This window comes from Schistocerca nitens, chromosome 2 (genome assembly GCF_023898315.1).
Source record: "Schistocerca nitens isolate TAMUIC-IGC-003100 chromosome 2, iqSchNite1.1, whole genome shotgun sequence".
Lineage (NCBI taxonomy): Eukaryota > Metazoa > Arthropoda > Insecta > Orthoptera > Acrididae > Schistocerca > Schistocerca nitens.
The window spans coordinates 239,413,749-239,436,211 of NC_064615.1; the positions used below are offsets into that span (position 1 = coordinate 239,413,749).

The window sequence follows — 22,463 nt, forward strand, 5'->3', positions numbered from 1 at the left end:
ACCTATCCATTTCCCTTTTTAAATTTTCTAACCTACCTGCCCGATTAAGGGATCTGACATTCCACGCTCCCATCCGTAGAACGCCAGCTTTCTTTCTCCTGATAACGACGTCCTCTTGAGTAGTCCCCGCCCGGAGATCCGAATGGGGGACTATTTTACCTCCGGAATATTTTACGCAAGAGGACACCATCATCATTAACCATACAGTAAAGCTGCATGCCCTCGGGAAAAATTACGGCTGTAGTTTCCCCTTGCTTTCAACTGTTCGCAGTACCAGCACAGCAAGGCTGTTTTGGTTAGTGTTACAAGACCAGATCAGTCAATCATCCAGACTGTTGCCCCTGCAACTACTGAAAAGGCTGCTGCCCCTCTTAAGGAACCACACATTTGTCTGGCCTCTCAACAGATACCCCTCCATTGTGGTTGCACCTACGGTATGGCTATCTGTATCGCTGAGGCACGCAAGCCTCCCCACCAACGGCAAGGTCCATGGTTCATTGGGTGAATGCTTTAAAAATAACTCGCTCTGAACAGCCTCTCCAATGGAAATGATTCCCTCACACCACAGCATGAGTACCTTACAAGACTCTTCAATATTTCAACATTCCAAAATATCTAGATATGATCCTACACATGTCTTTGACATACAAAATTCATCTCAGGACTATGAAATCAAAACTCAGAATAATACGTTCCAGAACTTAACGTGAATCACCCGGGGTGACAGTGAAACTGTCCTCAGATCATCAGCCTTAGCTCTTTCATACTAAGTTCCAGAATACTGCTGTTTCATCTGGCTAAACATTGCTCCCAGAAAATAGTAAGACACAAGCAATGCACCACATCACAGGGTGTACTTGTCCCACAAACACATACTGGTGACCAATTCTTGGTAATATTCTGTATGAGACAGCCATCATTGCTGAACATGTGGATAAGAATAAAAAAACAACCTAGAATTACCAGTTCATCAGAACTTTCATTGTCAGAAACCCAATGACTGAAGTCTATAAAACTATTGGGGTGCACAGAAATCAGCTTGTAGGACAGACATTTCAACTTGCAAGATACCTGACGGCAAAGACTACCAAATAACTGGTTAGTCCCTCAACCGTTAGGGGTAAAACTCAATGGGACCCGGGGCAAGTAAGGCTAGCAACCTGCTTCCCTGGTACTTAAAATATGATGCTGGCAACAATCAGAGCAAAATGCCTCGGACCTTTGGAGGTGACGGAGTCCCACCTCTAATTGACAAACCAGGGACTCCTAAGATACGACTCGGCAAACGAATGGTAACGAGATGGGGAGCTAATAATATCAATGAGGGCTACTCTCGGAAGAAGGTAGAGCTGGCAGAGGCTGCAAGTAAGATGGGGTTGGACGTTTTAGCTGTTAGTGAAATTCAGGTAAGGGGTGAGAAAGAAGAGGAAGTGGGAGAATACAAGGTCTACCTGTCAGGAGTCAAAGCAGGAATAGCACAATGGGGTGTAGGTCTTTACATTAGGAAAGAAATGGAACCCAGCATAGTTTCAATAAGGTACATAAACGAACAACTGATGTGGATAGATTTGACAGTGTCTAGCAAGAAAATTAGGATTGTGTCAGTATATTCGCATTGTGAAGAGACAGATCAAGATAAGATGGATAGTTTTTATGACACACTCAGTGATGTTGTTGTTGGAGTAAAAGAGAAGGACAGTGTTCTGCTCATGGGTGATTTTAATCCCAGGATTGGAAATCAAACAGAACGGTATGAAAAGGTTATGGGTAAATTTGGAGAGGATATGGAGGCCAACAGGAACGGGAAACAACTCTTGGATTTCTGTGTCAGTATGGGCTTAGTAATCACAAACTCCTTTTTTAAACATAAGAACAGGGGAACTAGATCTGTCATTGACTATATAATAACAGATCAGGAATTCAGGAAGGCTGTGAGGGACACACGTGTATTCTTTGATGACACTGATTACTATTTAATCTGCAGTGAAATTGGTATTGCAAGGCCGAAAGTGCAGGAGGTCAGGTCCATATGTAGGAGGATAAGAGTGGAGAAACTTCAGGATAAGGAAATCAGGCACAAGTACATAACAGTGATCTCAGCAAGGTACCAGTTAGTTGAATGTAGTCAATTACAGTCATTGGAAAAGGAATGGACAAGGTACAGGGACACAGTCCTAGAAGTGGCTAAAGAATGTCTTGGAACAGTAATGTGTAAAGGTAGGATGAAGCAAACAGTTTGGTGGAATGACACAGTCAAGGCAGCCTGTAAAAGGAAAAAGAAGGCGTATCAAAAATGGCAACATACTAGAACTCAGGTAGACAGAGAAAGTTATGTTGATGAAAGAAACAAAGCCAAACAGACAATTGCAACATCCAAGAAGAAATCTTGGGAAGACTTTGGCAACAGGATGGAGACTTTGGGTCAAGCTGCTGGAAAACTATTCTGGAGTGTAATTAGCAGTCTTCGAAAGGGAGGTAAGAAGGTAATGACAAGTATTTTAGACAGGTCAGGAAAACTGCTGGTGAATCTTGTTGATGCCTTGGGCAGATGGAGGGAATATTTTGAAGAGTTGCTCAATGTAGGTGAAAATACGATTAGTAATGTTTCAGATTTGGATGTACAATGGGATAGGAATGAGGATGGAAATAGGATCACATTTGAGGAATTGGAGAAAATGGTCAATAGATTGCAGTGCAATAAAGTGGCTGGGTTGGATGAAATTAAGTCGAAACTCATCAAATACAGTTGAATGTCAGGTCTTAAATGGCTACACAGGATTATTGAAGTGGCGTGGGAGTCGGGACACGTTCCATCAGACTGGACGAAAACAGTAATCACACCAATCTGTAAACATGGAAACAGAAAAGATTGTAACAACTACAGACGTATCTCTTCAATCAGTGTTGTGGGTAAAATCTTCTCAGGTATTGTTGAAAGAAAAGATTGGTTGTTTGTGGGGAAGGAGACCAGACAGCGAGGTCATCGGTCTCATCGGATTAGGGAAGGACAGGGAAGGAAGTCGGCCGTGCCCTTTGAAAGGAACCATCCCGGCATTTGCCAGGAACGATTTAGGGAATTCACGGAAAACCTAAATCAGGATGGCCGGACGCGGTGAAAGGAAAGGGTGAGTATTAGTTGAGGACAAATTGGATGAAAATCAGTGTGGGTTTAGGCCTCTCAGATGTTGTCAGGACCAGATCTTTAGCTTACAGCAAATAATGGAGAAGTGTTACGAGTGGAACAGGGAATTGTATTTATGCTTTATAGATCTAGAAAAGGCATATGACCGGGTTCCTAGGAGGAAGTTATTGTCTGTTCTACGAGATTATGGAATAGGAGGCAATCTTTTGCAAGCAATTATAGGTCTTTACATAGATAGTCAGGCAGCAGTTAGAGTTGATGGTAAATTGAGTTCATGGTTCAGAGTAGTCTCAGGGGTAATACAAGGCTGCAACCTGTCTCCACTGTTGTTCATATTATTTATGGATCATATGTTGAAACAATAGACTGGCTGGGTGAGATTAAGATATGTGAACACAAAATAAGCAGTCTCGCATATGCGGATGACTTAGTTGTGACAGCAGATTCGATTGAAAGTTTGCAAAGTAATATTTCAGAGCTAGATCAGAAATGTAAGGACTATGGTATGAAGATTAGCATCTCCAAAACGAAAGTAATGTCAGTGGGAAAGAGATATAAACGGATTGAGTGCCAAATAAGAGGAACAAAGTTAGAACAGGTGGACGGTTTCAAGTACTTAGGATGCATATTCTCACAGGATGGCAACATAGTGAAAGACCTGGAAGCAAGGTGTAGCAAAGCTAATGCAGTGAGCCCCCAGCTGTGATCTACTCTCTTCTGCCAGAAGGAAGTCAGTACCAAGACTAAGTTATCTGTGCACCGTTCAATCTTTCGACCAACTTTGTTATATGGGAGCGAAAGCTGGGTGGATTCAGGTTGCCATATCAATAAGGTTGTGGTTACAGATATGAAAGTAGCTAGGATGATTGCAGGTGCTAGTAGATGGGAACAATGGCAGGAAGGTGTCCACAATGAGGAAATCAACGAAAAACTAAGAATGAACTCTATAGATGTAGCAGTCAGGGTGAACAGGCTTAGATGGTGGGGTCATGTTACATGCATGGGAAAAGCAAGGTTACCCAAGAGACTCATGGGTTCAGCAGTAGAGGTTGGGAGGAGTTGGGGTAGACCAAGGAGAAGGTATCTGGATTCGGTTAAGAATGATTTTGAAGTAATAGACTTAACATCAGAGGAGGCACCAATGTTAGCACTGAATAGGGGATCATGGAGGAATTTTATAAGGGGACTATGCTTCAGGCTGAAAGGCATAATCAGTCTTAAATGATGATGATGATGAGATGCCTGGAATAATCAGTGATAGAAGGAAACTTCCTTGAAGCATCACCAACATACTGAAACTCCCAGGGAGCAATCAGCAGGTTATCATCTGCCCCAATGAAACTGGTGCATAATGAATAGGATCAGAACTGACCACAGCATATATGAAGCATTGCTGCACCAATGGTTATGGAAATGTTACAGCAGTGAAGAGCAGCAAACAGTACATCACATAACATTTTAATGTTCCTTCATAGCATTCAGAGGGACAGTGTAAGACTTTCACAGTTTACTTGCAGAAGCTTCTGATTGAATTTTAAAGCTGTGCTTAGGGCTATGCACCCATTACAAATTTTGGGCTATGAACCCATTACAAATTTAGATTGCATGAACCTATGCAGAAACATTCTGGCAGATTAATACTTTGTGCCAGACTGAGACTCGAACTCAAGACCTTTGACTTTCGTCGGCAAGTGCTCTACCACATATATTTGTTGTAAATAGTTGTTTAGCATTTTCTCCAGTCATTGTGTGATAATAAATAATAATTGCAAAAAAGGATTCGAACACAGGCTAGTGGAGTTGGAAGAGGAGTCAATGTCAAATAGAATAGGCCTATAGTACATTTATCAGAAGTTAGGCAAAAAATAATGACTAAATAGAACCAACAAATGATTTTTTATTACAGAGAAACAACAGAGAGGAAATCCAAGCAAAGGCTTTGTAATAAATAAGAAAATTAAAAATAATTTCACTTATGTTTAAATAATCTCAAACAGAACAGCAAAACTTGTTTTAAAAATAAGGGAAAGATGTCACATGGTGGCTAAGTACCAATGTGCTCATACAATGATGAGAAGGTAGAATACCTTATGAGCAGCTACAGAAACTGGTAAATGACAAAGTGATATTACAAGGTGCTGATGGGAGATTTTTTTAATACAGAAGTAGGGCATAGGCTAAAGAATAATTCTTCAGTGGGAATGACGGAAAGCAATGACAGAGATCACACATTAGTAGAACTTGCTTAGAAGAGCAACCAACATAATTTGTTTGTACCACTTTGTTCCAGAAGAAAACGAATGGGAAACATACTTGGCAAAGACCAATTGGAAATAAAATGAAATTGCCACTATTTCACTGAACAGTAAAGAAATCTTGTAGAAGGTGATTACCCTGAACTATCTTGGGACTTGTGCGCCCCAGGGACCATGCACGGTCACCATTCAGCACATCCACAATTGGATCCTCTGCAACTTGCACGTCTACCAGTCCCTTCAACCTCCCCCACCCTGGCACACCCGCACACCCACTGGCTCACAGACAGCCAGCCTGCAGCTGGCCCACCCACAGCCAACCTGTCTGCAGATTTTTCAGGCTTGCTCTTACATGTTCTCATCTGAGCCATCTGTCACATCTGCATCTGAGCCGTGTGCCTTCAGCCAATGTTCCCTGGGTCCAGTACACTGTTGTCTCAGCAACCATTCCAAGGCCCACTTCCCCAACCCCAGTGCACCTTCTCCCATCGGATGCCATGTCATCTCCGAGATGTCAGCCAATTGTGTAGTATGGGTTGCCACAGTTACTGTCTGCTAACAACACTCTCACTGAAGATCAAACAAAAGCCAGGTTGTTTTCAAATGCCTCCATCAGCCACCACAGTACCCTGCGATGCCAGCCTCCCTGCCACAGGTGTAAGCAGTGGTGAAAACAGTGTACTGCCATCATGGCACTACCTCGTTTCTGCGAGTTATGTGCCTCTGCTGGTATCCCTCAGCCCCAAAAGTTTTTAGCCCTCTGCCTGACTACCCTGCAGCTAGTTCACACTCCATGCTTACGCCAGCTGCGCGTAGTAGCCCATCAATCAGAGTACATTTTGTTGAACTAAATGAGGAGCATCTCACCACAGCATCCACAAACTATGTCCATCCTCAAGTACCCTACACTTACTGCCTTCAAAGGTTTCAAGGGCTTTGTGTCATTTTTTACGAAACACACATAGCATCGAAGAAGTAGGCCTAAATATATTTCCACTTGCTTCTTCTGTGGAAAGTCTGCACTGGTGCTCCTAACAAAACTAATTGTCAGTTATACAAAGATATTTTGAGTGTGAAGAAGACGAAAACGTAAAACTATTTTAAAAATAGTAACTGTGCAACAATGTTCAAGTTTGCTGTGATGATTTTGGTCGGACAATAATCTCTTCACTGCGGATGTGCACCAGGCTCAAACTCTAATGGGAATTGACGAAATGCCGCAAGTACTGAAGGAATGGGGCACTACATTTGTAGTGTGTGAATCTGTTGAGAATTTGTGTCTGGGGGGGGGGGGGGGGTTGCTAGGGTTGCAGTTGCCCTGACCACTGTGTCCGATGATACAGTGGTTGTGCATCTGCCTAGTAAGCAGAAGACCTTGGTCTTGGTTCGAATCCCCGTCTGGCTCAAATTTTCAACCCTCCCCATTGATTTAAATCAATGCCCACTCGCAACCAGTGTCTGCAATTTCTTTGTGTCTTAATTCTTAGCACCTGCTGGATCAAAATAGTGTCCTTTATAGACACTATATATATATATATATATATATATATATATATATATATATATATATATATATATATTAACGATCTTTTATAAAAAGATTGGTAATTAAGAATTCATATTTACAATGAAAACTGGAATTTCGTGAGCTGCGTGTAATTAGAAATAAGGACGCAAGCATTTTTCATAAAAATTGTATGTGTTAAGTATTGTATATTTGATGAATTTTTTATTTAACTGCCGTAGTTATTCGGATGGAAAGAAAAAGAGAAAGAATAATGACCATAGCAACATTTAAGCCAGCGATTACTAGTCTCGTGTGCTACTAATAGAACCACGACGCCCACCAAAAATTGGCCTACCTTTAGTGAATTAAAGTCGGAGAAAATCAATGTCGATTTTATCGAGAATTTTTGACAGTCGCATCGAACTGCTTTAGTGATTGATATCTGAGCTGTGAATTTCACCTACAATTCTATACATATAAAAAATTACAAAAATCCGATTGCCGCGAAGTCCCCTTGTAAAACAATCAATTGTTTCCGCTTAGAACTGAATATGCCAAGTTCAAACTACAAACAACTGAATCCGCTGTTTTCATTCAGTTCTTCTCATACACTAGTTTTACTCGAAAGAATGACTAAATAATTTAACATCGATACGTGAAATGCACAGCCAATGAGTCGATTGTTTTCCAGCAGTCAAATGTTCAAATATATCGATTGTTGTGCAGCAACCAACTAAATCGTTTATTTTTATTAAGTTGATACCATCACCACCTGAGCTCAGCTACTGGCGTACCTTGAATCTTAGATCCCCAGTCGGAGACTGCGCGTAACGCACTCCTCGGAAGGAGTATATCGTTCGCCCATCCAGGGACTGCAGCACGCTTCCCCTCAGGCGCCCCAGTGGCGTCTGCACCTCGGGAAATTCCGACGCTAACGTCGACGCCCCCTTTGTCCTGCCCCTGCCGGCTGCGGTGAGCGCCACGGCGCAAAGCAGAATCGCCAGCACGCCTCTGCTCATGTCTGGAGAGAACTGGCGGCACGAGCAGGAAGGAGTCGCTTATGTAGCAGCAGCCGCAGCACGCCTGCCAACTGGCTGCTTCTGGGAAGGCAGCGCGCACTTGGCCAAACCTGCTCCACACACACACACACACACACACACACACACAGTGTGGTACTCCCCTTGCCAGCCCGTAGCTTTCCGGTACCGTCATACACAGGAACACCTCTGCGACACTGGCTTCTCAAGAGGTTATCTGAAAAACACCAAATACGGCTACTGATTGGTCTCTGCAATCAGTGGTGTTGGCCCATCTATTAGATTCTCTCTCTCTCTCTCTCTCTCTCTCTCTCTCTCTCTCTCCCCCCCCCCCCCGCCCCCCGCCCTTCCTCTTGCGCGCGCGCGCCCACCACACACATTCGCAAACAAGTGTGCTTGCTCAAACGCACGCAGAGTAGATGTAGAAGACGTCAGAATCCTAAACGCTAACGCGTCACATTATTTACTATTTTTTGGCATTTTGTAAGCGTATTCTTTAGTTTAGTAGCATACTGAGTATCCACAGTCATGCTACAAATGCTGGATAAGCTTTATCCCGCAGTGTAAATAATCTTCGCCTACTGACAATGCTGTATGATTTTTTTTTTTTTTTACTACTTTCAGGCGAAGCCCTTTTCACCAGTTACAGTTATTTCAGTTAATGATACAAACAGAACATCGATCTTCTATTAAAAAAACATGAACTATAATTCTCTGTGCACGATTACGATATACATCTTTATATATATAATTCTACTGTACGTGTGTATGTCACTGAACTCCTCCTAAACGGCTGGACCGATTGTAATGAATTTTTTGTATGCGTTTGGGTGGCGCCCTGGAGGGCTTAGATTCACAAATCAGCCCGGCACATGGCGCTGCAGTCGGTATCTAGGTTATTTATCTATACTGCAGCCAAACGGCTGGATCGACATGAATGAATTTTTGTGTTTCCATTCAAGTGGGGGCCTGGAAAATTTACATTCTTAAATCAGCACGGTAGGTGGCGTTGCATTTTTGTGTGCAATATTGAGCGTATTATATTCAGATATAAGTTACGTGCTTAGGATTTCGTTTATTTTTCGACATTTTAATTTTTTTGTACCGTGTCTTTTGATATTTCAGGTGTCGCATTTCAGTGAATATTAAGCGTATTATATTCACATATAAGTTACGTTCATAAAACAATGCCACGTCTTCGTGGACGAGGAGGAAATATTGGTCGATGGACTCGGAATTCAAAATTAGTCGAGAACCATTTGGTAAATTAGACCGGCAGAAGATCAACTGACGGACAATGAAAATTTAAGAAACCAGTCTGCAATCAGACGTGCTAATGAAAGTCAAGAGCAACGCAACGAACGCCTTCGAGCTAATGCATTGAGACTAAGACTGGCCCGTCAACGAGTCACCGACACACTCAGAACACGTGAACAACAATGTTTGCAAGTGTATCGCGCATTGACACAAGCATCACTTCTTCGCCTTGCGTTTGAATATGAGTCGGACATCGACTATTCGTCACATACACAAATTGTCATCGGTGCTATGAACAAGCAATGCCAACACTGTCGTGCACTCAAATACAAAGGTGAATCGGCCGGTTTCTGCTGCGCGTCTGGCAAAGTTGTATTGCCACCATTGAATTCGCCGCCAGAACCATTGAAAACACTATTGGCTGGAGCTACATCTCAATCTAAATTGTTTTTGCGTAAAATTCGCAAATTCAATTCGTGCTTTCAAATGGCATCATTTGGAGCAACAAAGATCGTTCAGAATGAGGATGGTCGCAATTTTCAATCAACGTTTAAGATTCAGGGCCAAGTGTATCGTCAAATTGGTTCTTTAATGCCGATGCCTGATACTGATTCAAAATTTCTGCAATCTACTTCTTGGGTGATGAGGAGCAGCAAATAAACGCACGCTGCCAGTACAACTGTACCGAGCTGGTGGAGAAGCGAGAAATTGTCGGTATTTTAGAAACGTTTTTACAGAATCACAACCAGTTGGTCCAGTTGTTCAATACTGTTTCAAACAGACTGCTCAGGGACTGGGTGTTGTGTTGTCCTAATCATCATTATTTCATCCCCATCGACGCGCAGGTCGCCGAAGTGGCGTCAAATCGAAAGACCTGCACCAGGCGAACGGTCTACCCGACGGGAGGCCCTAGCCACATGACATTTCATTTCAACAGACTGCAAAACGACAACTATACGATCGTCATCAAAGCAGACAAAGTACCACCTGTGCAGCACGCAGGCCGATATATTGTACCGACCATTAATGAAGTTGCAGTTGTTATGGTTGGCGGCGCATTTGAACGTCGAGATATACGGATCCAACGCAGAGATAACACAGTGCATACGATTGAAGACAGTCATCGCTATTACGACGCTTTGCAATATCCATTGATATTTTGAGAAGGAGAAGATGGATATCATTTAAATATCAAACAAAGAAATCCAGCAAAAGTTACAATCTACACATGTCATTACCTAATATTTTATTTTTATGCACGATTAATTTCTTTTTGTCTTAATTATATTTTTACTTTGCAGGTGCAGAAACCAGCATGAAAGTGAGCGCGATGAACTTCTACGCATATCGGTTGATGATTCGTGCCAATGAAGACAATAATATTCTCCGATGCCGCCAGCTGTTTCATCAATATATCGTTGATATGTATGTGAAAATTGAAAGTGAGCAATTACGATACATCAGGTATAATCAAGCGAAACTTCGAGCTGAGGAATACATTCATTTGCGTGATGTTGTTGTTGGTCACGTAGATCGAATAACTAATATCAACGACATCGGTACTTCACATATTCTTCCATCATCATATACTGGTAGCCCACGTCATATGCAAGAATATATTCAAGACGCCATGACTTTCGTGGGCGCGTACGGACGACCAGATTTGTTCATTACATTTACGTGTAATCCAAAATGGGATGAAATAAAAATTACGTTATTGCCAGGTCAGACTACAATAGATCGACACGATATCACTGTACGTGTCTTCAGACAAAGGTTAAAATCGTGAATGAACTTGATTATACATTCCTCTGTATTTGGCAAAACACGTTGCTAGCTGTATTCTGCTGAATGGCAAAAACGAGGATTGCCCCACGCGCATATTTTGATATGGTTGGTCGACAAAATACAGTCTGAAGTAATTGATAAAATTATCTCAGCAGAAATTCCAGAGCAGAATATCGATCAAGATTTTTACCGCTAACATGACCCATGGTCCATGCGGTGCTATTGTTACCGCTAACATGATCCATGGTCCATGCGCTGCTATAAACATGACGGCACCGGGCATGGACAATGGAAAATGTACGAAACATTTTCCAAAAAATTGTTTAAATGATACAATCACTATATCGATGGTTATCCATTGTATCGTCGTAGAGACACTGACCATGGTTGTCAATCACATCAATTACGCACGTCAAACGGTACAATAGTTGACATGACAATCACTGAGTGGTTCCGTATTCACCATTGCTATGTAAAATCTACGAAGCACACATAAACATTGAGCTTTGCAGTTCGGTGAAGTCAATAAAGTATATATATGCAAATATGTCCATAAGGGCAGTGATATGGCTGTATTTGCTGTTCATGTTCACGAAACGATGAAATAGCACGGTATCAAATGGGCCGATACATCAGCAGCAAAGGAGCAGTTTGGTGTATTTTGGGTTTTCCGATACACGAAACAGACCCTGCTGTTATACATTTGGCCGTGCACCTTGAAAATGGACAGCTTGTTTATTTCACGGAAGAGACTGCTCTACAACGTGCATCAATTGCCCCAAAAACCACATTAACTGAGTTTTTCGAACTGTGCAACCGACCAGGTATTCCTGGTCAATTCGCAAAGACATTAATGTATACTGATGTGCCACGATATTTCACATGGAACAAACAGTCAAAAAAGTGGGAACCATGAAAGCGAGGTGTTCCGGTTGAAGGATACAACGGCATATTTATGGGAAATACATTAGGCTGATTATACACAGTCTATCCAAAGCAACGCGAATGTTTCTTCTTGCGTTTATTGTTGGTTAATCTTCCTGGACCGACGTCCTTCCAATACTTGCGGACAGTCAATGGCATTTTGTACGACACATATCGTGATGCGTGTCGCGAATTACATTTGCTGGAAGATGACCACCATTGGGATATTACACTTGCAGATGCAGCACTGAGTTCCTCTCCTTATCAAATTCGCCAATTACTCGCCATATTATTGACGACATGTTTTCCATCTTAAGCTTCTGTCCTCTGGGAATAATATAGATTCCATGAGCGACGACATTCTGCATCGCATTCGGATCGCTGATGAAGATCCCAATATCGATTTTTCGCCGGAAATATATAACGAGGCGCTAATAAAGATTGAAGATATTTGCATTCTGATTTCGAATATGCCACTCATTCACTCGTTCATTTTGGTATGCCCTCACGTAACTGCCCAGCAACAGACATAATTAACAGCGAGATTCATTGCGAACAACAGTTCATTACGGTCTCTTTAACTACTTTCGTTGAAAATAATGAGCAACTACTCACTGATGAACAAAAGAATGTACACGATCGAATTACGAGGGTTGCCCAGTAAATAATGCCCCATATTTTTTTTCTCCAGAAGTATTTATTCCACAACAATCAAATTTACATATGTGAAAGACTGATGTTTTGTCTACTTGCTTTATTTTTCCACATAATCTCCTTCAAGTTCGACGGCCTTTTTCCAGCGAGACACAAGAGCGTGTATTCCCTGCCGGTAAAAATCTTTACTCTGCCTACGGAGCCAGGTTGTCACTTCGTGAATCACTTCTTCGTCATCGGCAAAACGTCTTCCACGAATGAAATTCTTCATTGGCCCAAACAAGTGAAAGTCTGAAGGAGCCAAATCGGGGCTGTAGGGTGGATGGGGTAACACTATCCAACCCAGTTTCGCGATGTGTTCACAAGTCCTCAAACTTGTGTGAGGACGAGCGTTATCATGCTGAATCAAAACATCCTGTGGGTTAACATGACGCCCAAGGCGCCGGAAGCGCTGCTTAAGTTTGTCTAATGTTTTGACATAAGCCTCTGAATTAATGGTACTGCCTTTTGGCATCACATCAATGAGAATTACGCCCTCGCAATCCCAAAACACAGTCACAGTGGAGAATAAGCATGACGCCATTCCATCGATTGTCTTTTTGTTTCGGGCTCAAAATGATGCACCCAAGTTTCATCACCTGTCACAATCCGTGACAAAAAGGCCTCCCCGTCAACGTGAAAGCGTCGCAACAAATCGAAAGAAATGTCTTTTCTTTGGGATTTGTGATCGACAGTAAGACACCGAGGAACCCATCTTGCACACACTTTTGAGTATCCAAGCTGATTGATAATCACATCCACACTTCCTTTGCTTACTGACAACTCCAGTGCCAATTGTCGAGTCGTAATGCGTCGATCCCGTCGAATGAGAACATCAGCCCGCTGCAACATGTCAGGCGTGACAGCCGTGGGAGGCCTTCCCGACCGCGGCAAATCTCGGAGCTCCGCAGCACCGCCCTCTGATGCTTTCACCCTCTGTGCCCAGCGACCAACAGTACTCCTATCGACTGCAGATGTTCCGTAGACGTTGCACAAGCGTTTATGGATATTGCCCACGGTTTCTTCCTCTGCTACGAGAAATTCAATCACTGCACGTTGTTTCTGACGGATGTCACTTGCAGACGCCATTTTAGAACATTCCTACACCACCGCTCTCTGTCGGAGGAAATTGAAACTTTGCGTACACACGCGGGAAACTTCAAATAACTCGCACCTAAAGTTTCACATTTCTAATATTTTTTATTTCGGAGAAAAAAAATATGGGGCATTATTTACTGGGCAACCCTCGTAATTTGTCAGTTGCAGCAGAACAAGATTTTTTTTTTTTTTTGCACTGGAAAAACGTTTCTCATCTCAATAATACTTGCACGCATTCGATCACAAAAATTGCGTTAGCAATTGCTTAATCAGGTATTGCAGCCACTTTGCTTGATGGCGGACGGATTGCACATTCAGCACTTAAGTTGCCGTTGAACATTCACACAAATCCAGATTCAGTGTGCAACATAAAAAAAGCATTCCGGTATGGCTAAAGTTTTGCAAAAATGCAAAATTATTATCTGGGATGAATGCACTATGGCCCACAAGCATTCACTTGAAGCTCTCGATAGAATGATGAAATATCTAAATAATAACACCAGGCTTTTCGGTGGTGCCTTACTGCTGCTGTCCGGTGATTTTAGACAGACATTGCCGGGCATTCCGCGCGCTACGTATGCGGATGAAATTAACGCATGTATAAAACAATCTTATCTTTGGCGAAATGACAGTACATTACGTCTTAAAACAAATATACGTGTTCAACTGCAAAACGATCCATTGGCACTATCATTCTCCGAGTAATTGCTCAACATTGGAAATGGAACAATACCATTGCATGGAGACACACATTGCATCAAATTGCCAGACAATTTCTGCAACATGGTAAATACGAAAGATTCTTTGATTGAAAGCATATTTCCAGATTTACAAGCTAATAATATTAATCATGCGTGGCTTCGTGAACGAGCTATTTTATCCGCAAAAAATATCGATGTTTACGCTATTAACTTTAAAATACAACACTCATTGCCCATCAATGAGGTATTGTTCAAATCGATCGACACTGCTACCGATCCTGACGAAGCAGTCAACTATTCAGTTGAATTTTTGAATTCGCTGGATTTACCAGGAATGCCACCACAAAACTTGCGATTAAAATTTGCTCACCTATCATTTTGCTTCGAAATTTAAATGCACCTAAGCTATGCAACGGTACAAGATTAGTCATAAAAAAAATATGGGCAATGTTCTTGAAGCTACAATTTTGAACGGCAAATTTGAAGATAAAGTTGTTCTCTTGCCACGAATCCCAATGATCCCTTTAGACTCGCCCCAATTTCCAATTCGCTTGGCATTTGCCATGACTATTAATAAGTCACAAGGTCAAACAATATCGATTTGTGGGTTGGATCTAGAAAATCCGGACTTTTCACAAGTTTATTCATTTATACTCCCCAGGTATTGACTAAAAATATTGTTCATCAGCTCGCATTAGGCTAAAATTAAACAAACACTATTGATTATAACGAATTTCTTTTAGAAAAATTGATGTTATTTCAAAATAAAGAATAATGAAATTATTATATTATTTGTCTTTCATTTCATACTTTGTTCAATATCCTAATCGCTTGAAATATCATGCAGGACAACGTCTGTCGGGTCCGCTGGTATATGTATAAGGCAAGGCAATGTCCTGACTGAATGACTCATCATCACCCAGCCAAACCGCTGAGGAAATTCTAAGTTGTGGATCTTATACTGTAGGCATTGTTTAAGAAGGGATCTTTCGAAATTCATAGCCTAAGGGGATGAGAATCGGGATGAAGGTTTTGTTTTGAACACTGTCGCTATTAAGGCAATTTTGAAGCTAGACCTACGAAAATTAGTATTTGGTTTCTCTGTCAGAAATAGAGCCATACATGTGTCAACATTTTTGGAAATTTAACCCTATGGGGTTGAAATAGTGGGTGAAAGCTTCTCCTGAAAATATATAATTTTTAAAGAGCTACTAAAGTATTTTTAAAGATACATGTATGAAGACTGTGAAAGGTGGCTACACTGAGCCACAGCGCAGAGATCGCGCTAGAGAGTATTGTTCCGCCTCCTCCACTGGCAGTGATTATTGAGAACTCGTTGTGGGCAGTGCTTTGGGAGAACTCGTGGTAGTCAGTGCTGAGATGTCGTAGTGAGTAGTGTTTGTTGAGATGAGCTAGTAGGCAGTGCTTGCTGAGATGTGATACTGAAAAGTTCTTGTTGAGATGTGATAGTAGCGAGTCGGTGTGGAGAGATTGTAATGTCTAGAGTGCTTTTCATCAATATAAATTAAGGTAACAAACTACTTTTCTTTTCTTTCTCATTATTTCAATGTCCTGAAAAATGCGTCATTACAGGTTCAGTCAACAAAGCATCTGGCTTGTGTTCTTGTATTAGAGTGTAATTCTGGTTTTCTTGAGTAATTATGGTATTTCTATTTTCTTTAATTAATTCAGTATAAATGATATTTAAAATTTCTTGTGTTGTTGAAGAAGAACCGTGCCAGATGCGTACGTTGAGTCATACTTCCACACACAGAACAGTTACACTTGTGCTTTGGTTTCGTAGGTTTTATAGTTGCTGGGGACTTAATTAATTAATTGTGTTAATGAAAATTTCCATTTCATTCTTTGTTGTTGTTCTATGCAGTCAGATTGCGTAATAATACTAGTCAGGGCCTTACGAGACTTCGTAATCGGACAAACTACTAAATCAAAAAATTAAAATTATTTGCATTCTATTTTAATTAAGCCCCCATGCAACTGGTATTTCAGTTCTCGATTACAAATAAAAAATCCGTGTTTCAGTGTTTTTGGAAACTGAACCCCTAAGGGGTGAAATAGGGGATGTGACTTTTTATGAAAATATTTTATTATGAAAGCATTTTTAAAGCTAAATCTATGAATATTGGAATTTCACTTCTCAGTTAGAAATTAAAAAAAATCTTTGTTTCACTGTTTTTGGAAATGCAACCTTATGGGGATGAAATGGGGGATGAAAATGTTTGTGGAAATATTTCACTGTGCAAGCATTTTTTAAGCTAAATCTATGAAAATTTACATTTGACTGCTCTGTTAGAAATAAAACATATGCATGTCACTGTTTTTGGAAGATCAACCCCTAAGGAGGTGGAATAGGGGGTGAAACGTTTTATGAAAATATTTCATTGCGAAAGCATTTTTAAAGTTAAATCTTTGAGAATTGGTGTTTGGCTTCTCGGTTACAGGTGAAACAATACGTGTTTCACTGTTTTCGTAAATTCAGCACCTGAGGGGGTGAAATAGGGTCAGATTGATTCACTGACTCATCATTGGCCTGGCCAAACCACTAAGGCTAGAAACTTTAAGTCTGGAGAGGGTGTGGATCTTATACTGTAGGCATCGTTTAAGAAGGGATCGTCCGAAATTCCACTCCTAAGGGAGTGAAATAGGGGATGAAATGCTTTTTGAAAGTATGTCGCTATTAAGGAATTTTGGAGCTAGAACCACGAAAACTAGTATTTGGTTTCTCAGACAGAAAATAAAAACTCCGTGTTTCAGCTTTTTTGAAAATTCAGCCACTAAGGGAGTAAAATAGATGAAAGTCCAAAAATGGTTCAAATGGCTCTGAGCACTATGGGACTTAACTGCTGTGGTCATCAGTCCCCTAGAACTTAGAACTACTTAAACCTAACTAACCTAAGGACACCACACACATCCATGCTCGAGACAGGATTCGGACCTGCGACCGTAGCGGTCGCGCAGTTCCAGACTGTAGCGCCTAGAACCGCTCGGCCACTCCGGCCGGCGATGAAAGTTTTTTTTTAAATAAATAACTATTTAAGAATTACTAAAGGATGTTTAAGGCTACATCTACGACAATTAGTATTTCACTTCTCGGTTAGAAATGAAAAAAAAAAATAAGAAAACGTATTTCGGCGATTCTGGAAATTCAACCCCTAAGGGAGTGCAATAGGGAATGAAAACTATTAAGAAAATATTTCGTTACATAAAAAATTTTTACAGCTAAATTTATGAAAAGTGGTATTTCACTTCTCGGTTAGATGTTAAGAAATATTTCTTAGGGGACGCAAGTGCTATGGAAATATCTTCACAAGAACGCAAAAGGAATGATTAACAAAAACTTTGGACTCCAGCTACCAGAATCGCTTTTTGGTCAGACGTACATTGGGAGAAGACCATGCTTATGTGGCCTTCATTAGCGTGAAAAGCTTAGAAGGTGTTGCAATTTGCGAATAACATAAAAATTCGATTAGAAAACAAAAACAAGAATCTCTGCATACCATACAGTCTACACATGTTTTGTTTCTCAGCACTGGAAAGTAAACAAAACCGTAGGGAAGTGGTGATAAATCTTACGACATTACTTCCGTCATGAAGAAAAGCGAATACCTGAGTAAGCTTTGTGGAAAGTTCCCACAACCCTCCATCCTGTTGCGACAGCGGCGGAAATAAACTGACCACCAACCAACTGTGAGTCGCAGAATTCGTCACCGCACTCGCCGTCAGGTGGAAAATTTTACGGCGCAGACTGCTGCATCTTCTTTCTCCCAAAAACAGTGCAGACAGAAGGATGGAAACAAAATTGAAGACGCGCCGAACTTTTATATCTAGATTAGACAGTAAACAGTACTCCCTATTCTTTAAATAATCGAACTCCCATGTATAAAGCAGTCTAGTTGTCTGATTATTTTACGAATGAGTTAATGTGTTCAATATTTGACTTCGTTTGAAGAAAAGTTAGTTTTCCACGCAACTCAGTGTTTATCATGTCATGTCTCCTGAACTATGGGCCTTACAATGATACAGTTTTCAGGTATATTCATTGGTTATGTGGATATTGTCTGCAAACTGTTTTGCGAATGGACTTAAGAGTAATGAAGTAATAAATTAAAACTGCTTGTCCGATTCTGAAGTTTTACTGCCTGAAGAGGGCAAATGTGGCAAGTAAAAACATTCTTACTTTCATTATTTCGTGGGGTGCCAGCGAGAAAAAATTTCGAAAAGTTGTGACATTATGTGTAAAGTGTGTTGGCAGCGGGGTCTGGGATTTTCTCTGCCTCGTGATGACTGGGTGTTGTGTGCTGTCTTTAGGTTACTTAGGTTTAAGTAGTCCTAAGTTCTAGGGGACTGATGACCATAGATGTTAAGTCCCATAGTGCTCAGAGCAATTTGAACCATTTGAATTTTTGTGTTGGAAGCCACTATATGCTCTCATTCTGAAATTAGGGGTGAATATAGATTCGGTAATTTCTGTGACTTCAACACTTGGCTTATGGTGTTAAACCTTTGACGGAAGGTCATGCTTCTTAAGGAGTAGACTATGATAGCATTTTAAGTTTTTAAATTCGTTCAATAATTAGATGAAATACTGAAAATCAAATATTGGCCCCTGGAAGCCGTTAGATAGGCAACTTGCAACTAGACCTGAGCACTGTGCACCGTTTCAGCCTTTAGTAATTTACGGGGTGTCCCAACAGGAATGGTCAATATTCAGGGAAACGAGAATATTCATCTTTCGAAGCAAAAGAAGTGCTGTGAACATGGGCTCTAAAATGCATACGTTAAGAGGTATGAGCATTTTTTCATCTTCGATGTTGTGAAACAAATCTTCTGTAACGCATGCTTTTTCCTTTTCATATTGTGACAGGTGGTAGTATGGACCAAAACACGAAAAAAGTCCAGAAAACATGGGGTCTGAAATGCATACCTTAAGAGAAATGAGCAATTGTTCGTCTTCGCTAATGTGAAACACATCTCTTCTGCTGAACAAGCGTTCATAGGTCTAAAGATACGCTCTTTAAGAGCCTATATATACTGGACTTTTTTCATATTTTGTTCCATACTACCACCTCTCACAATATGGAAAGCAAAGAGCATGCGTTACAAGAGATTTATTTCACATCGAAGGTGAAGAAGCGCTCATAGCTCTTAAGGTACGCATTTTAGAGCCCATGTTTACTATACTTTTTTGTTTCGGATGGTCTTTCCTGTCATATCCGTGAATAGTAACCACTCCTCCTGGGACCCCTTGTAGATGTCTCGCTGCCAAAACTTAAAAACGGCTAATAAACACTGTAAGTTCCTTTTCAGACGCATCGGATCCTTAATTTATAAAACCCCTTTATATTTTACCAAAAACACACCTGGGTAACTTAACTCTTATATTCATTTCTTCGTCCATCCAGGGCGGTACCGATCGTGTGGCGAGAAAGGCCGCCGCCAAAGGCGCAAGGACAGAGTGAGCGCAAAACCAGGCCCGAAAAAGAAAAAAAAGAAACAAGAAAGAAAGGCTGTTTAAGAATTAACTGGGACGCTTACGTGGGTCTCCTATGACTCGCGTTCCTGTCTTCTGCCTACGAGAAGACTCTCATAGGCCAGCAACTGTAAACGCTCCCTGTCGTCACAGTGACATTTCTGCAGTGTTAGTTCGCCCGGGTAGCACTCTGAAGAAATGACTACTACCGAACAGACGATCTGTCGCTGACATTGTCTGCGTGACAGTACTGCTCTTGGTTCACGCAGCTGCCGCCTACACAGCACGCCCATGTCTTACAATGGAGTTCTTGCTGCTGCTTCGCTACGCTATTGTAGGCTCTCAAAGATCCGCCAACTGGTGCTGAAGCAATATGTTGCTTGGCCGACGGCTTCCGATTTTTACCAATTTCTCCCGAATGAGGATTGTAGCGAGAAGCGAAGGTGGAGGAAGCAAACAAAAAAGATGTGTGGGATATGCAAAATTACTTGTCCCTCCAGTCGGTACCTCTGCTGCCCCAAATTTCGGTTGATATGATCTGTTGTGGAAATAAAAAAAGCATTCACGTATAAGCCTGGTGTGGCTAAACAATAATATTACAGCAGATGTTAGTCGTTGTGCTTGATGGATACTCTGTGCTTCTACGTTGAACCTTTGTGTAAATAAGTGTATGCTCTGCCGTTGCTCATCGTCTGCATTGCTCAAGCATCTGGTATCGTAGGACAACTCATAGGCTTACTATGCATTAGGTATTTTGCTGTTATGCTAGTGCGAACGAAACTCTTGACATATGCTAAAACATCGAAAATCAAAGTTCTTTGCTAATCACTTTGGTACACGTTTAATCCATGTAATTCTTGTATCACATCTCACTGGAAGTGATGCAAGAATCAGATGGGCTAATCGTTCAATTAAGTGATTAGCAAAGGACGTTAAGATTTTCGATGCATCAGCATGCTATGCTTCATTTTCATTAACTCTTTATTTACTGGTGGACTTCGGAGTCCCGGCAATTCTGTGCTAAATTACGTAACTCAGTAACCGTTAGCCATGTAGGGACAGAAAGGTCCCATTCCATACAGTTCGTGCTTCCTAGGCTGCATGTCAGCACAGCTTGCTCGCCATTCCGTAACCTATGCATCAGCCTGGAATGTGAACAGCTGTACTGCAAATGGCTGTTTGTTTGGTGTGTGAAAAAACGCTGCAAGGTTACATAAATAAAAGTAAGGTTTATATGTGAACTGAGGTGAGTGTTAATTTTTATGTAGGTACCATTATACACACTAACGTTAATTTGGATAAAATATCAATACAGAACGTTGTAATATTCAAGAACCCAGAAAGATGGAACAAGGATTTAAGTGATGGCACTGACAGTTGTACAAGATTATAATAAACACATGAGTAACATAAATAAAACTGACATGTTGCTTTTATGAAACAGACAGACCCTTGTGAATGCCTGTATTTCATACTGGAACGTGCAAGAGACACTTCCACTGACTGATTTCAAACGTAGAACTACACTTGGTCTACTCACATTTGGAAAGTAAATGTCCAAAAAACAGGGAAGGGTCAAAAAGAATCAAAATTTTCCTCTTTCAACTTCAAAGAGAAGGAAGATAGCATTTTCGGTACCAAACAAAGTTAGATTTCGGAATATAGTATCGCACTGGCTAATATTTGTCAGTTCAAGAGGCACCTGTGAATTTTGCTCATCTACAGAGATGGAATCTAGGCGCTATTCAAAGTGCTCGGAGTGTAGCTTCTTGTGTGTTAATGAAAAAGAACTGTTTTACAGGTATCACCAGACGCAATACCCGTAGCTGTATGATTCTTTCGGGATTTTCTGGTCCCTAATATACTTCCACTTGTTTAATCCTGTCCGGACATACAAGTCCTCTGAACAATGTATGCAATTTAATAACTTTGTATCATTTTTAAAATAAAGTAATTTGCTATTAATTCGTTCGTCAAGTATTGAAGCAAAAATTCTGATTCCTGATTTTATGTTTTTTACAATTACGGCAAATAAAAGGTTAAGCGTACTTACAAAATTAAAAATTTATGTAGAGAATAGGAAAACAGTATGCTGCTTGATATTTTATTTATATATATTAACTTATTTCGGCTTTATTGCCTTCATCAGCACAAGTACTGACACTGTACATGCACATATGTCAACTTTATGTAAACTATTATTGCTGTCTATATTTGTTGGTTGTAATATTATTTTTTCAGCAACGTTTTAAAGCTGTTCAATAATTTGCTGTTGCATGCTTATTATAATACTTTTTTACTGCCTGAAAGGTGTAGAAATTCAATGCTGAAAGGTAGTTGGTCTTCGAGTAAACAATTCGTTTTAACTTTAATACGTGACGAACTGTTAACGAATTAATAGCAAACAGATAATGCGAAGATAGGTGTTTAATTCAAGTGCAGAGTGAGCTCCATCATCGCAAAGCTGGCAATGTTTATGGAATGCTGAAAACCAATTTAATAATATCACAGACAATTAAAGTTGTTATTGTGTAAAGATCTACAGCAGGTCTCGTCTTGCACCCCGTTAA

At 40.8% G+C, this 22,463-nt stretch overlaps 1 protein-coding gene across 2 annotated transcripts in view; it reads right to left on the reverse strand.

The window, feature by feature from the left end:
- LOC126235953 (esterase E4-like) overlaps window positions 1-22,463 on the reverse strand; it is a 294,714-nt gene that overhangs the window by 40,756 nt on the left and 231,495 nt on the right. Inside the window, exon 1 of one of the 2 annotated variants that reach the window (XM_049944926.1) lies at window positions 7,699-7,974. The exons of the other annotated variant lie outside the window; for it this stretch is intronic. Coding sequence (XP_049800883.1) covers window positions 7,699-7,923 — 225 coding nt within the window. The 5' untranslated portion in view covers window positions 7,924-7,974. Of the gene's footprint in view, window positions 1-7,698; window positions 7,975-22,463 lie in introns of those variants that run through there. 2 annotated transcript variants of the gene reach the window in all.